At 43.6% G+C, this 17,714-nt stretch overlaps 1 protein-coding gene across 1 annotated transcript in view; it reads right to left on the reverse strand.

Annotated features, from left to right (window-relative positions):
- Positions 1–4,072: 4,072 nt before the first annotated feature.
- The window catches only part of ADAMTS12 (ADAM metallopeptidase with thrombospondin type 1 motif 12), a 377,986-nt gene continuing 364,344 nt past the window's right edge, over positions 4,073–17,714 (reverse strand). Inside the window, exon 24 of the mRNA XM_065905225.1 lies at positions 4,073–8,225. Coding sequence (XP_065761297.1) covers positions 8,047–8,225 — 179 coding nt within the window. The 3' untranslated portion in view covers positions 4,073–8,046. The remainder of the gene's footprint in view (positions 8,226–17,714) is intronic.

Below are 17,714 nucleotides of genomic sequence, written 5' to 3' on the forward strand. Positions count from 1 at the left end.
ATTCTCAGATGGTGCTAGTGGTAAAGAACCTGCCTGCCAATGCAGGAGACATAAGTGATGCAAGTTTGATCCTTGATTTGGGAAGATCCCTTGGAGAAGGGCATGACAACCCACTCAAGTATTCTTGCCTAGAGAATCCCATGGATGAGGAGCCTGATGGGCCATAGTCCATAGGGTCGCCCAGAGTTGGACATGACTGAAGTGACTTACAAATGCAGGCAGGTGGGATTAGAACACTCTTTCTGGGCGAGGAGCCCCTGAGTATTCTTCCCTGGAGCTGCTCACCTGTGAGTGCGCTCTGCTGTGTCACCTTTCACCCTTCGTGTGGATTCACAAAGGGCACTGTTGTCCTCGCTGCCCTCAGCCCCGCCTCAGCCATGGGCATGCCAGCGATCGGCCCTGGTGGCTCTCAGGCTTGTGCTCACAAGGCCGGCAGGACCACCGAGCTCAGGTCACAGCGCTGCAGGAGTTGCACACCCAGGACCCACTGTGGGAGTTACGGAGACAGCTCAGATTCTGGCCCGGCCCAGCTCCTGCATGCATGCACCCACAAGGCCCACAGCTGCTAAGGTCAGACCCCTCCCAGCCTCGGGAGTACCTGCCGTCTCTTTGGATGCTCTGCATGTGCTGAATTCACAAAGCTGGTGGAGGAGGTGTAACTCAGTGTCTGTGCAGCCTTGATTGAGATTTCATTTCCGTTTCCTAAGTCCCATGGCCCCTGGGACTCAGCTGTGATTTCAGCCCCACCTCTGTGCATGGGCAGCCCACTGGTGTCTGGTCCCAGGCTGCCCAGGCGGTGGCTGGATCATGCAAGCCTGCCTGGGCCAGAGTCTCTTCTGGAAGCTGCAGAGGCAGGGGCCAGAGGATGGGGTGAGGGGCTGCCATGGTGGCCCCACCCCTCCCTTCATGCCACTTAACAGGGGAGCTTCTCTTCCATGATGGCCTGGGCTGCTTCTGGAAACACTCCTGGTTGCAGCATGCCACACCCCATCCCCTCCAGCCTGTCTCCGCACAGCCAACACCATGGACTAGTTCTCTTAATGTCCTTCCTGCCTCTCTGCCTTTCCATCCCGACGCAGCTATCTGTGGGGATGTTTCCCAGTTGTTCTCCCAGCCAGAGTGGAAGTCATCCAGTGATGGTCCCAGAGGCTCCACCATAGCTGGCGTCTGAGCAGCACCCCAGCTGGTGGCTGCCTGATGTCAACTTCCAGCTGGATTATGCTCCCTGCCTTGGTATTACCTTGGCCCCAGGAACTGTATCCCATGACTGCCGGATCCACACAGACCATCAATGAGCACCCCTAGTCCTGGCCACATCCCATGAAACAAGTTGGGGTGAGTTGGGCAGTACCACTGAAATGAAGGGGCCCTGGGGCTGTCCAGAGGGGAGTGGGGGGACAGTGCTTGGTGGAAGAGTGAGCTCAGGGACAGGGCCATTCTCTCCTTAACTTCTGTGTCTTGCTTTTATGCTGCTTCTTCTATCTTTTCATTATGATCTTAAAATCACATCATCATTCAGAATTTATAGGAAAGGAACTATTTTTTAAAAATAATTTTTATTTTTGGTTGTGCCGGGTCTTTGTGGCTGCACAGGCTTTTCCCTAGCTGTGATGAGATGGGGCTGCTCTTCGTTGGAATACTTGGGCTTCTCATTGCGGTGGCTTCTCTTGTTGTGGAGCACAGGGTCTAGGGTACACGGGCTTCAGTAGTTGTGGCACATGTGCTCAGAAGTCACAGCCTGCAGGGCTCTAGGGTGTAGACTCTACAGTTGAGCATGGGCTCAGCTGCTCTGAGTCATGTGGCATCTTCCCAGATCAGGGATTGAACCTGTGTCTCCTGGTGGGCAATACACCAGGGAAGCCCAGGAACCTTTTTTTTTTTTTAATATAATGTTCCCCTCTGCTCCCCTATATCATCCATTCATGCTAATCTTACCTTTCTCACATAGAAGCAGGGGTCTTCCTGTTCAAGGGTGGACAGTAGTGGGCTATCTCTTTGGGATCTTTGATACCCCCGTCAGCCTTCTCTCAGGGCAAGAGGTATGGCTACTATTAGTGAATATTTAATGGCCATGGATACTTCTATGTACCGAGTTTAATGGCTTGAGTAGTTCATTTGTCTCTCCTCTTTCCCCCAGCCCTTCCCCTACATACCTCTTGAGCCTGAAACCTGGCACTGCAGAGAAGGGTAGGAAAGCCCTTTTCCATGTTCTTCTAAAATACATTCCGAAAGCCAGCTTCACCATCAGTAAAGCTGTTGTTTTGATCTGGCTGAGCATGTCTGTGCTGTTTGGTTCAAAACCTCAGTTGGAGGAGGGTGATTATTCCAAACCCTCAATATGTCAGTTTTCCATTTTTCCCACTTCTGGTTTATTTCCTCTGACTCTAGGATTGAACACGTGAGCCCTCAGCAACTGATTCAAGACTCTTGTGGAGCCATCCTCCTTACCTTCTCTCTCCTCTGAAATTATTTTAAATCAAGCTAATGACCTTTGAACCCTGATACACATTTTTTCTTCTTTGGAAGTTTTCTGGCCCACCCCATCAGTTCTTAGTGAGGTCTGAGTGTTAGGGTGAGCTCGGTTTTACTCAACCCAGAAACCCTGCTACTCACTCCTGGGTGATAGCTGTTCTGCTGCAGTTTTTCCGCTTCAGAACTACTGACATTTTGAGTCGCATAATTCTCTGTGGTGGGAGGGGCTGTCCTATAGACAGTTTAGCAGCATCCTTGGCCTCTACTTGCTAGATGCCAGTAGCACCCTCCATCAAATTTGTGAAAACCAAACGGGTCTCAGACATTGTCAGATGTCTCCTGGGGACAAAACCATCTCTAATTAGGGACTTCTCTCCTATGGGAAAATGGACGCAGTGAAGAAGCAGCCTCTGTCTTTGTGGCAGGGTTAGTGTTGGCCTCATAGGGAGAAGCATTTGAGCTGAGCCTTGTAGGATAAGAGTTACCTAGTGGTCATAGGAGAGTTTTCAAGATACAAACAGGGAGGTGTTCATGGCCCTCTGATTTCTTGACCCAAACCAGCTTCCTACCCCCCCATGCATGCCCACAAACATTGTAGGGGTCACCTGTGGATGCCTCACTCTTCCCTGACTCAATGATCTTACTCATTCCTTGTGAGTGGATTCCATGTCCATATGTCCAGATTCTTATGGGTTGGCCCCAAAGTTTGTTTGGGTTTTTCTGTCTTACAGGACAACCCGAATGAACTTTTGGGCCAACACGATACAATTGCTGGTTTTGGGCCAACACGATACAATTGCTGGTTATACTTACCATGCTGTGCACCACCTTTGGAAAAAATATGCTGGATTTCTAAAGTGAATTCATCTTTATTATTACTTTCTCTTAAGCATTAAGAGAAGGCATGTCTACAATTCATTGTTGTTTTTTTCTAAATTTTATTTATTTTTACCTGTACTGGGTCTTCATTGCTGTGTAGACTTTCTCTAGTTGTGGCAAGTGGGGGCTCCTCTCTAGTTACAGTGCACAGGTTTCCCACTGTGGTGGGCTCTCTTGTTGCAGAGCATGGGCTCTAGAAAGCTTGGCTTTCAGTGTATAATTGTGCACGTGGGCTCAGTAGTTGTGGCACCCAGGCTTAGGGGCTCCAAGGCACATGGGGTCTTTAGAGATTGAACCTGTGTCCCCTGCATTGGCAGGCAGACTCTTTAACCACTGGACCACCAGGGAAGTCTCCATTATGTCTGATTTTGGATAGATTGAGGGACTAGGTTATGCAGTGAGCTGCAATTTCCAATATGCTGGATCTGGGATTGTGGAAGATTTCAAGTATCACTTCAGATGGTTATATGGTGGGTTGTGGTGGTTATTGCACAATCATTCATGAGAAGAGACGAAGAGTCACTGAAGTGAAGAGTCACTTCACTTGGGACGTGACTCATCTTGTGACATACGGATTTAAGGGTGGAGGAGGAGGGAGTCTGCAGGGAGTGAGGGAGGGAGGAATTGACAGATCCTCCTCCAGGTTGCTAAATTCCAGAGTTGCTCTGGTGGCTAGTGGGAGTCTCATAGCAGGGGTAAATGAATCACATGGAAACACCAGTGAGTCTGGCCATTTATTGATGCCACACAACGGCAGGCTACGGTTAACATTCTGGTTTTAAATACTGTGGTACCCACTGAGGTACCCCTTAGGGAGTCTGGGCCTGGGAAAGCAGTGCAGAGATGCAGAGAAGACAATGGATGAGGCCATGGACCACATGCAACCACTTTGGAGGGCAGTGACAGGCAGAATTGTGCTTTCCCAACCATTTTTTTTAATGACATAACTTAATACTAACAATATTTGAACAAGCAATACAAAAAAAATAGCATCAAATATGTTGGTTAAGTTGTAGCACCAGACAGTTCATATCATGAGGCCTCTCTCTAAAGTAAATTGCTGTGCAGTGATTTCATTGTCCTAGGACTTCATCCTAAAGTCAGAAGTGCTATGACTTGTAATCTCTGGTGAAGCATGTGTAGCTTTCAGAGTTTAGGGGATTTTAACCAATTGGTTGGGAAATTATGACCTGAAACAATATAAATCCTTCAAGTCATGTTCCAGAAACATGATGAAGGTTATCAACAATACTCAATATCTGAAAGCTTCACACTGAGATGGCTCCATCACATAGAGATGGATCAGGAGATTTGGACAGAGATATACTTTTTTTTTTTTTTTGGACAGAGATACACTCTTGTTTAAGAAGTCCCAACATTAAAATGAGTCACTCCTACAAAGGAGTAGCTGCTTGTATCATAAATTGATTTCGTTTTTACAAAGGTATTCACTCTTTACTCTCTTGACATGTTGTTTCTCATGGTGGTTTGAATTATGTTTGGATGTTCAAGAACTAAAGGAACCCATACCTTTTCAGAGAAGAGTTAAGTCTACCACTGGGAGAGGTGACATAAACCAGACTGGGCTTGAGAACCTTTATGTATTGAAGCACCAGGCCCTGTGGTGGCCTCTGGTTCATGGTAAATGCATATCCAGTGTCTCTTGCTACACTTTCACTTGCTTGTTCAAGGTGGGAGGAAAGGAGGCCTCGGAGGAAATAAGGCAACATTGCTACTTCACATTGGCCCCTGTGAGCACCAAAAGAATGGTGAGATGTCATCTAGGTTCTTGCCTTTCACGTCTTCCTGTTAATCTGAGCTCCCTCTCTTATTGCTAGCATGGGGACCTTTCAAAACCCTGATGACCCAAAGTTGAGTGACTGTCAAGGGAAGAACCATGTCAGAGGACTCCAGTAGCAAGTACTATCTTGCGACCCAGAATGACAGATGCTACACAACTGTCTTGCCTCACAGCCTCAATACAGGAAGTGAATGTTCATGATGCAGGATTAGGGGCCAATATTCTGCCTTTGAGAAACAAGAGAAAGGCCTAGAATAGGGCACCTGGCCAGACCCTCTCTACATTTCTACCATCTTTTCCTCATGGATCATAAATAACATTTTGCATATTGGAAAATCTGGCCTAGTTTGCTGAGGTCACGGGAATCTCGGTTTGTTCCTGAATTCTGTAAAACTAGTCATATCCAGGGCTCTGATGACATGCATGATCCTGGGAAAGCAATTGTTGTTCAGTTGCTAAGTCTGTCCGACTCTTTGTGACCCCATGGACTGCAGCATGTCAGGCTTCCCTGTCCATCACCATCTCCCGGAGTTTGCTTAAACTCATGTCCACTGATTTGGTGATACCATCCAACCATCTCATTCTCTGTCATCTGTCATTCAGTCTTGTCCAACTCTGTCCAACTCTGTCCGACTCCTTGCAACCCCAGCCAGGCTCCTCTGTCCATGGAATTCTCCAGGCAAGAATAATGGAGTGAGTTGCCATTCCCTTCTCCAGGGGATCTTCCCAAATCAGGGATCGAACCCATTTCTCCTGCATTGCAGGCGACTCTTTACCATCTGTGCCACCGGAGAAGCCCTGGGACAGCAGAGTACCAGGTTAAGTTAAATCCATCCAATTTACTAAATTAATCCCCTTGAAAGCCTATACTACACTTCAGGGACAGTTTTTGCAAATTGCCTCATTAGAAAAAAAATCAGGTTCTCTTCTACTCCTGTCACTGATGATTTAAGCATCTTCTCTCTAAAACTGATTTCACCAGAGACTGTCATCGGCCAGCAATGTTTAGATTTAAGGACAGAATATAAGAACCTAATCATACAGAAATAAATTCCCTGGTTTTGGTAAACATTTTTACTTTGCTACTGTGTCTGGTCCTATCTCAAATTCCATCCCAACACCAGTGTTTTATTTTCCACAGGCAATTATCAGAATAATACACAGTAATGGCTTGGAAAAAAAAAGCGCATAATATAAAAATTTTCAGCTTCTGGTATCCAAGCAATAGAACTGGCATTGGCCAGCAACACCATTACACATTTAACAGAAGACGCATATGGATTTGCCCACTTGTACATCTATCTACATGTTTATATTCATTCTGCCACCATCTGGATATTAGCACCATGTTTCAATAGCACCATTCTGCTGAACGGAGAGATAACTCAAGGGAAAGATGGGACACTGTGCTCCATGGTGAATGTTAATGGTACTTGTGTGTGAGTCTGAAGATGGACGGTCCATGACATGAAGATGACTCTTCTGCCTTCCCCCCTGTCAAGAGCTGGTTCTGAAGGCATCTTTCCCTGGGGGCTCTACTCCTCTCACCCTCCCCTGATTTTCCAGGTTCAGTTCATATAAACATCTCTTACAAACCAGAAAATTCACCTTCATCATGAGACCATAACCTACTTTGACTCCTGCTAGGTGATGGGAACATCAAAGATTCAGCCTTCTTAACTTTTTTGGACTCCCTGACTCACCTGTTCCCGTCAAGGAAACAGATTCTCAAAAGTAACTACTGGGTGTGCTAGAGAGTAGGTCAGCTTTACCTCCTTTTTGAAAAGTTTTTTTCTTGAGACTATTAGTTTATACAAAGTTTTTCTATACTTGATACGGTTTACCTAGGTCTTAGAAATATTTTCATCTAGAGCTCCATTTCCCAAACTGAGGGTAGGTGGGCGGGTTGTAGACGCAGACCTGACTACCACCTGTGATGTGTAAAGCCCCAGTGGTGGAAAGATGTTCACCCTGAATTGAAAACCCAGGCAGGGATGTGCCAGGGAAGGGACAGTCACACAGGAAGACTCACATGCTCCTCTACGAAGCAATGGGTGTGTGCCAGGAAGTGGGAAGAACAGAAGCCCACATTCTCTTCCTTATACAAGAAACTGATTTCTGATCATTTGTTATTTAAGTTTTCATAGAAATTATCTTAAGTCAGAAATGTCTTCTGTATAACCTAAATCCCTTAGGTTTACTAAAGCTACAGTTCCTGTCCAATTCCTCTTCTTCGAGTGTCCCTAGGAAGGCACGGGAGTCTAAACAGCTCAGATGTAGAGTCTACAGGGATTAGGGACAGACTGAGTCTGTAGCCAGGACTTTTTCTTCCTGCCTCAGTTAAATATTGGGTAGAGAAAGCGGTCCCCTGCCTGGATGAATTACAAGAATGTTCCTGAAAGCTCTCCCATGACATTTGAAACAGCAGCTGCCCCAAGTAGGGAGATTTAGAAAAAAAAGAAAAAAGGGAGTGATTTCATCAAAGTAAATTAATAAGTGTGTTTCTTCCCTGGATAAGTGAGGCTCTGTTTCCTGATACTCTTGAGGTAGTCTGGGGAAAATGTGCTCTCTCTCTGTTTTTATCTTTAAGGGAGAAACAAAAGACATCATTCCATAGACTTGTCCACCTGGGTACCTTTCCCAGGAGATGACCCCCTGAGAAGCCCAGTTCTCCTGGACACCTCACCTGGCTATCAGGGAGCAGTGAGCACAACAGTCCCATGACTCCTGAGGGTCACTGTGTGGCTAAAGGGACACAGCGTGCTTTTTTGTTATGAGTCAAAGTTGAACCTGAAACACACAGAGTGACACAGCGAGGAAGTGGTCCCTGGGCTGGAACATGTCCTGGTCAGCAGGCTGCTGCAGTCTATGGTGGGGGTGGCTTCCTTCTGCACTCAGGGTGCCTTGGGGATCTTGAGTGGCTGTCGCTTCCTTGGCCTTTGGGTGTGGGCCACGTGCGTCTGGGAACACGAGAGGCAGCACTGAGCCCTCACGGTGGGCACGGAACATTTCTTCATGGTTTTCAGCGTCTGGCAGAAACTGGCTGATAAGTTGTCCTTGGTGCAAAGGAGATCTGTGGGAGGAGACAAAAGATGAGGAAAAGAAAACCAAAGATGATCTTTCTGTTAAGTGAAAGAGCACAACTTCTATTAATGGAAGATTTTATATGTCTACTGAGAAAGGAGCCACAGCAATTCATAATAGTTGACATCCACTGATGGTTATTCCTATGTAGTAATGTGTTGATTATAATAGTTCCTAATTTAACTAATAACAATGTGTTTGAGCCTAGTTATAATAATTTAAAATTCACAGTCCAAAACCTTTGTACCAGCCTAATATCTTGACCATCCTTTCTTCATACATGATTGGACTAGATTTCTCAGGAACCATCCTCGCATATTCTGTGGGTGGTAGATACTCAGACTGCAGTGGCCTTTGTCTGGAAGAAATTCAATAAGGGCCAGATAACAGATTTTTCTTTTATAAAATGAAATTTGTTTTAAACTTTGCTTCTGTGCCTCTCAGAGCTCTACCTGATTTTCTTTCTCCATTACAGATTTGAAGAGTCCTACAGTAAAGCTTTTTACCCCAAACAGGCTGCTGTCCTTTGTAAATAGAATTGTCAGTAAAAGCAGAAATTGAGGTAATATTCCTCTTTACCCAAATCTGTGACACTGTTTCACCTCTCTTTGCATTTTTCACCTTCAGGTCACAAAGGCAAAAAATGCTTTTCACCTGCTCAGAACTCATCATTCCTTGACTGTGCCTTTTCTTTCTTCTTCTTCATATAGAGATATCTTCTATTAACTGTCAGAATTCCATGTGGTTTGCAAGTGTTAAGTGCACTTGAGAGTAGGTAACACAGAATGCTCCTAGAACCGACAACCTTTTCATTGCTGCTGCTTTTCTTCTTCAGGCCTCTTCTTAAAACTATTATAAAAAGCAGTGTCCCCTAATCCCACAGGAAACTTCTGTACATGATCTGATATTTCAGAAAGAGTACGTATTTCTGCCAAGTATTCCTACTGTGGAATAGGAATCTGAGCTCTTCATCTCCCATGTTCCTGCAGGAGCAGCAGATGTTCTCCGTGGGGCTTATCAGAATGCAATGCACATCACAGGCAATCCACCCAAAGGACTGTAATGATGGGAAAAAAACCTTTACTTGTTTATATAGCCAAATGAATACAACACATTAAATTCATGTTCTCAAGATGCGTGCATTCGTGTGTGCTCACTTCAGCCATGTCTGACTCTTTGTGACCCCGTGGACTGTAGCCCGCCAGGCTCCTCTGTCCATGGGATTCTCCGGATAAGAATACTGGAGTGGGTTGCTCTTTAGAATGAGGCAGGGCTTCCTTCCCAGGCTTCTGGCTTTGGAACAGGGCCCAGCATAGATGCCTGGGCATCATAGGGTTGCTCTGATTTCTAAGTCTCTCCTAAGGCCCGTGTGGATGGTGGATGGAGAAGGTGCATCTGGGGTAACTCTTTGTCCCACAGTCTCCTTGCCATGAATCTGTGAGTGCTCTGGTGCTACTACAAGAGAAGACAGTGGAAGTCTGAAAGCTTAGCTTCCATTCCTCCTCTCCACAAAGCTTCTTTTGGCCATGTTGGACCACAGGGATCCCTTCTGTCCCAATCTCCAAACCTGTATTATTGTTGTAATATTTGCTCAAACATGGCACTATGTTCTATCTTAAACTGTTCTGTAAATGGTGTATGAGTTTTTTCTACTAAAGGCTGAAGTGTGACCTCTCTTTAGGGTGCCTACCATTCTATTGGGTTGGCCAAAAAGCTTGTTTGGGTTTTTCTAAAACATCTGATGGAAAAACGCCAATGAACTTTTTTTGCCAACCCAACAGAAAAGTTTCTTAAAGTACCTAAAAGTCTTTAACTTGTTCTGGGTTGAAATGAGTCCTCCAAAGCTTAAGTGTTCCTTCAAAGTTGAAGTCTTAACCATTGGTACCTGTGGATGTGAGTTTATTTGGAAATATTTCTTTGCAGATGTAATTATGATGTAAATCAAGATGCAGGCACACTGGAATACAGTGGGCTCTTAATTAGCATGACTGTCTCCTTATTGAGAGAAGAGATAGACACACATGGTAAAGAGAAAGTCATGCGATGACACAGACACACAGAGGAAGATGGCCAAGTGATGATGGAGTCAGAGAATGGAGTTATGCAGCTACAAGCCAGGGAAAGCTGATGACCACCAGAAGCTAAACAAGAGAGCATGATCCTACCAAGAATCTTGGTTTTTTAACTCCTTGCCTCCAGAACTGTGAGAATAAATTTCTGTTGTTTTAAGCTTCTGATAAGTTGCAAGAGCCCTAGGAAACTAATGCACCTCCTCCCCCATAACAATGATGGATATAACAATTTATTAAGCACTAACCACATACTAGGCAATGTGCTTGATATATACTATTTCATTTGATCCTCACAGAAATTTACTTACAGGTACGTCTATTTCTCTCCTTTTAAAACTGAAGTTCCAGAAAGGCTTACTAACTGGCCCAGCATCACACAGCTGGAAAGTAGATGGTGATGCTGGAATCCGAATGTTGCCTTAGTGCCTCTAGAGCTTTGCCTCCAAGAGAACGGATCTCTTGTGCTGGTGATGGGGGAGGAGGGACCCACATGGACAGATCTTCTCTCACCAGAACATCATTTGTTTAACCCAGGGCTCCCACTTGTCAGGTCCACACCTCCAGGAATAAAAGAGGCCCAACCAAGCCTGGTGTCCTTGCCTGATCTTGGGAACCACAGGATCACGAGCCCTGCTTTTCAATGGTCCTCAGAGCCCTGGGAACATGTAGGTCCCGAGTTTTCCTGTTTGAAAGTGGGGAACTGGAAGGAAGAGTAGAGGAAGGCAGTGACCTATATTGGGAGCCTGTGTTCCAGGCCTATGTTTAGCAGCTCATTTAGACAATGACTGTGAGCCCAACAACATGGCAGGGCTTAATTGCACCAGTTCTCCTTATTATTGTAAAACAATGAAGGCTGGCTGTGTTCATCAGCCAACTGGATCCCAGCCGAAGCACACACAATACTTATAATTAGGGGCAACTTAGAGAGGACATCCCAATTTGCCTATGTCTGTTCAATTGAAGTCACACTTGGAAACTTAAAGGGACAGTTATAAGCTTGTTCCCTTGCTGTAAGTTATGTCTAAGTTGAAGGGATAATATTTTGCCCACAAAAGGTAATAATTTCCATGTTGTTGGCAAATACAGATTGTGTAAGACTTTGGGTTCCTTGAGGCTAGGGACTGTGGCATACTCATGTCTGTATCCTTAGTTTTTAGGTTTTTCCTGAAACGTATCTTGTGATCAGCAATATTTGCTGAACAAATGAATGAACTGAAATTCCGTTCATCTGGAAGAATATCTTTCAGTAGGAAGTCTGCTGAGAGGTAGCCAAGACGGAGCAGGAAGACCCTGAGCCCACCTCTTCCCATGGGCATACTAAAATTACAACTCTGTACAGATTAACTACTGATAAGAAAGACTAGCAGAAAAGATCTACAACTAAAGAAGAAACCGCAAGGAGACAGGTAGGCAGATGGAGATGTAGTACAGTTAAGACCCATTAACTCTGGGCGGGTGGACCACAAATGAAAATAATAATAACAGAGGTTCTCCATGAGCAGAGGGCCTGACCCCCACATCAGGCATTCCAGGTCAGTAGTCCTGCATGGATAATATGAGTCCCCAGAACATCTGCCTTAAGGCTGATAGGGCTGAAATTTAGGAAAGCCAAAGGTGCTATTAAAAATAAAGACCCCATTCTAGATTTAGAAAGATGGTAATGATAACCCTATATGCAAAACAGAAAAAGAGACACAGAAGTACAGAACAGACTTTTGAACTCTGTGGGAGAAGGTGAGGGTGGGATGTTTCAAAAGAACAGCATGTATATTATCTATAGTGAAACAGATCACCAGCCCAGGTGGGATGCATGAGACAAGTGCTCGGGCCTGGTGGGCTGGGAAGACCCAGAGGAATCGGGTGGAGAGGGAGGTGGGAGGGGAGATCGGGATGGGGAATACATGTAACTCCATGGCTGATTCATGTCAATGTATGACAAAACCCACTGAAATGTTGTGAAGTAATTAGCCTCCAACTAATAAAAATAAAATAAAAAAAAAAAGAAATAAAGACCCCATTCTTAAAGGGCTCCCTGCTGGCTCAGATGGTAACAATTCGCTTGTGAAGCAAGAGACCCAGGTTTGATCCCTGGGTCATGGAGATCCCCCAGAGAAGGGAATTGTTACTACTCCAGAATTCTTGCCTGGAGAATCCCATGGACAGAGGAGCCTGTGGCCTATGGGCAATGGAGTCACAAAGAGTTGGACATGACTGAGCAACTAACACTTTGATTTAAAGGGCACACACAAAATTTCACATGCTCCAGGACCCAAGGCAGAAGCAGTAATCTGAAGGCAGTCTGTCTGTACCAGGATGCCCCACGTCAGGCAACTACCAGGTGGAGACACGGCCCCAGTCACCAGCAGCCCTGCTGCTTTAAGACCCTCTGAGCTGCCTTGACTTGGCCCTGCCCACTGGAGGGCCTAGGGCCCAGCCCTTCACACCAATGTGCTAGGACTAGCTTCAGGACCCCCAGGGCCCAGTCCCCACCCACCAGCAGGTTGACACATCAACTCCAGGACCCACAGAGCCCTGAGGCCAGAAGTCCCAGGACCAGGTTTCACCCACCAGGTTGCACCCTGCAGCTTGCCATGTCAGTCACCCCTGGCCCTTGTCCATTTGGCAGGCCAACATCTGCTCTGAGACACCTTGGACCCTTCATCCAGCAGCCCCAGGATATGGCCCTACCTACCAGTGGGTCAATACCAGCTCTAGGACCTTCAGGACCCAGTAACAAGAGACCCCCGAACCTGGCTCTACCAATCTGCAGGCTGACAGCTCCAAGTCACAGGTCACACACCAGCAGGCCAACAGCAGCTTTGGGACACCATGGACCTCACAGCCAGTCATGTCGGGAACCAGCTCCACCTACAGGTAGGCTTGTAATCAGCCATCTCATGTCCTGGCCCCACCAAGGCAGAGCCTGGAAGCAACCTACAGGAAGCCAGCCACACCTACCAGACCACCCAGAGTGGTCAGCCCATCACAACAGAAAGACGCATGCAGCCCACGTGGGGACACCTTTAGAGCACAAAGTTTTTGTGATGAGAGCGGACTATGCTGCTGGAACACATGCATTTCTCCTACAAAGGCTGCTTCTCCAAGGTCAGAAAACATAACCTATCAGATGCACAGAAATAAAAACAGCAAATCAGGCAAAACGAGGCAATAGAGGAATATATGCCAAATGAAGGAATAAGATAAAATCCGAGAACTAACTGCACTGAAGACAGGCAACCTATCCAAAAAATAGTTTAAGGTAATGATTACAAAGATGCTCAAAGAACTTGAGAGAAGAATCGGTGAATACAGTGAGAGGATTAACAAAGAAAGAATCAAACAGCTGAAGAATAGAAAAGCTGAAATAAAAAATCCACTAAAAGTAATTAACAGTAGATGAGATGATAGGAACAGATCAGTGAGCTGGAAGACAGTAGTGGAAATACTGAAGTTGAACAGAAAAGCAAAAATAAGAAAAAAATAAAAAATGAGGCCAGTTTAGAGACCTCTGTGATACAATATTAAGTGCACTAACATTCACACTATAGGGACCCCAGAAGGAAAATTAGGGAAATGGGCAGAGAACATATTTGATGATGTAATAACTAAAAACTGCCCTAACCTGAAAAAGGAACGAGACATCCAGGTCCAGGAATCACATAGTCCAAAATAGGATCAGCTCAAAGATGATCACATTGAGACACAATGTAATTAAAATGGCAAAAATTAAATGGAGAAAATTAAAACCAGCAAGGGAAAAGAAACAAGTACAAGAGCACTCCCATAAGGCTATCAGCTGGCTCTTCAGCAGAAACTCTGCAGGCCAGAAGGGCATGATAGTGATAAAAGTGATGATCACTTTCATAAAGTGATGATCACTTTCATAAAGTGATGAAAGAGGAGATTCTTGGTTGTAATCAAGAATATTCTACCTGATGGAGAGATCGAAAGTTTTACAAAAGCTAAAAAAATTTAGCATCACTAAACTTCTCTGGTGACTCAGACAGTAAAGAACCCACCTGCAACGTGGGAGACCTGGGTTCAGTCCCTGGGTTGAGGAGATCCCCCTAGAGAAGGGCATGGCAACCCACTCCAGTATTCTTGCCTGGAGAATCCCAAGGACAGAGGAGCCTGAAGGACTACGGTCCATGGGGTTACTCAGAGTAGGACATGACTGAGTGACTAGGCACACAAATTAGCTTTACAAGAAATGCTAAAGGGACTTGTATAAGTGAAAAATAAAATGCCACAATTAGAAACATTAAAATTATAAAAGGAAAAATTAAATGGTAAATACAAATACACAATAAAGGCAAATATACAAAAAAGCAATCATGTAGAAAGATTAAAAGGCAAAAACAGCAAGTTCGTCTATATCCACAGTAAGTAGTTAAGGAATACACAAAACAAAAACACATAAAATATGATGTCAAAAACAATAAACAAGAGAGAGAGGAGTAAAAATGCAGGGTTGTTAACAGATTATTGACCAGGGGATTTTGGTAGACACTAATACCTGTGGCCAGTGAATTGGTATGTAAGTGAACATTGAAATGTCTCCAGTCAGTAACATTCAGGTGAAAAACAGATGTATTAATATGTCTCTGGTCAATAATGTGTTAAATACATCCTATACGTAGAAAATCCTAAAAAGATGCCAACAAAGACTACTAGAGCTCATCACTGAATTCAGTAAAGTAGCAGGATACAAAATTAACATACATAAATCAGATGCATTTCTATACACTAACAATGAACTATCAGGAAGAGAAATAGAAGAAACAATTCTATTTATAATGACATCAAAAAGAATAAAATATCAAGGAATAAATTAAAGGAGTTAAAAACTGTACTTGGAAAACTGATGAAAGAAAGTGAAGATGACACAAACAACTGGAAAGATATCCTCTGTTCATGAATTGGAAGAATTAATTCTGTTAAAATGACTATACTACCCAAGGAAATCTACAGATTCAATACACTCCCTATCAAATTACCAAATGCATTTTTTACAGAACTAGAAGAGATTAATTCTTAAATGTTTATGGAAGCACAAAAGACTCCCCAATAGCGAAAACAATCTTTAGAAAGAAGTACAAAGCTAGAGGTATTACAAGTCCTGATTTCCAACTATATGACAAAGCTATAATAATCAAAACAGTATGGTACAGACACAAAAACAGACACTGCTTGATGGAACAGAATAGAGAGCCCAGAAATGAACCCACTCTCATATGTGCAAATAACGTATGACAAAACAGTGAAGACTATACAATGGGGAACTGACAGCCTCTTCAACACATGATGCTGGGAAAACAAACAGCTATATGCAAAAAAAATCAAACTGGACTGTTCTCTCACACCATGCACAAAAATAAATTCAAAATGGATTAAAGGCTTAAGCATAGGAAAAAACCTACAAAATTTTTTGAAGAAAACAGCAGTACATGCTTTGAAGTCAGTCTCAGTAATTTTTTTTTTTTTTGATCTGTCTATTTAGGCAAGGGAAACAAAAGCAAAACTAATGGGGATATATCAAACTAAAATCTTATGCACAGTGAAGGAAAATATCAACAAAACATAAAGGCTCCTACTGAATACCCAAAATCCTGATACTGGGAAAGACTGAAGGCAGGAGGAGAAGGGGATGACAGAGGATGGGATGGTTGAATGGCATCACTGACTCGTTGGACATGAGTTTGAGAAAGCTCCAAGAGTTGGTGATGGACAGGGAAGCCTGGCATACTGCAGGCCATGGGATTGCAAAGAGTCAGACACAACTGAGCCACTGAACTGAACTGAATAGGAGAAGATATTTGCAAACAGTGTATTTGATAAGGGGTTACTATCCAAAATATACAAAAATCTCATACATCAACATCAAAAAGCATACAACCTGATTAAAAAATGGGCAGTAAAAAATGGGCAGAGGATCTGAACAGAAATTTTTCCAAAGACATACAGCTGGCCAAGAGGCATGTGAAAGGATGCTCAGCAATACTAATCATCAGGGAAATGCAACTCAAAACCACAATGAGATACCACTTCACACTGGCCAGAATGTCTTGCATCAAGAAGATCACAAATCACAAATGTTGGCCAGGATGTGGAGAAAAGGGAGCCCTTGTGCTCTGTTGGTGGGAATGCAAGTTGGTGCAGCTACTATGGAAAACAATAGGGACGTTCCTCAAAAAATTAAAAATAGAACTACCATACGACCCAAAAATTCCACTCCTAGGTATTTATCCAAAGAAAACACAAAAACACTAATTAGCAAACACATATGTACCCTTATGTTCATTGCAGCAACAATAGCCAACATATGTAAATGACATAAATGCCCATCAACAGAAAAATGGATACGATGTATATATCATTCAGATATATACAATGAAATAATACTCAGCCATGAAAAAGAAATGAAATCCTGCCATTTGCCACAATATGGATGGACCTAGAGGGTATTAACACTAAATGAAATCAGACAGAGATTTTACTTATATGTGGAATCTCCAAAAATAAAAAACAAAAACAGACTAATAGATACAGAGAACAAACAGGTGATTGCCAGAAGAGTGTAGGGTAAGGGGAGGAAAAGATATAGGTGGAGGAGATTAAGAGGTACAAACTTCCATTCACAAAATTAATGAGTCATGGGTATGGAATGTATAGTGTGGGGAATACAGTCAATAACTATGTAGTATATTTGTATGGTGACATACCATACCTAGACTTATCATTATGATCAATTTGAACTGTACAGAAATATCAAATCACTATGTTGTATACCAGGAACTAACAGTGTTGTTTGTTATGCTTCAAAAACTAACTCATAGAGAAATAGGTCAGATTTGTGGTTACCAGAGGTGGTGTCTTTTCACCAGATCGAAGGCAGGATGAGATGGCTGGATACCATCACCATCTCAATACACATGAGTTTGAGCAAACTCTGGGAGATAGTGAAGGACGAGGAAGCCTGCAGTACTGCAGTTCATGGGGTCACAAACCGACGGACACAACTTAGCAAGTGAACAACAGAGGTGGGTGGTGTGGTGGAGGGGGAATTAGATGAAGGCAATCAAAAGGTAGAAACTTCTGGTTATAACATAAGTACTAAGGATGTAATATTTAACAGGACAAATATAATTAGTGATGCTGTACATTATATACGAAAGTGGTTAAGAGGAATCCTAAGCATTCTCATCACAAGAAAACAATTTTTTCTATTTCTTTAATTTTGTATCTATGAAATTATGTCCATTCGTAAACTTTTCATGATTATCACTCCCTGTTGTATGTAATTAAATAATTATACTGTACACCTTAAACTTATACAGTGCTATATGTCAATTATATCTCAAATAAAACTGGGACAAAAAATTTTTAAAGTCTACTGACTCAAATGT

The sequence above is a fragment of the Muntiacus reevesi genome, chromosome 14 (genome assembly GCF_963930625.1).
Source record: "Muntiacus reevesi chromosome 14, mMunRee1.1, whole genome shotgun sequence".
NCBI classification, from domain to species: domain Eukaryota; kingdom Metazoa; phylum Chordata; class Mammalia; order Artiodactyla; family Cervidae; genus Muntiacus; species Muntiacus reevesi.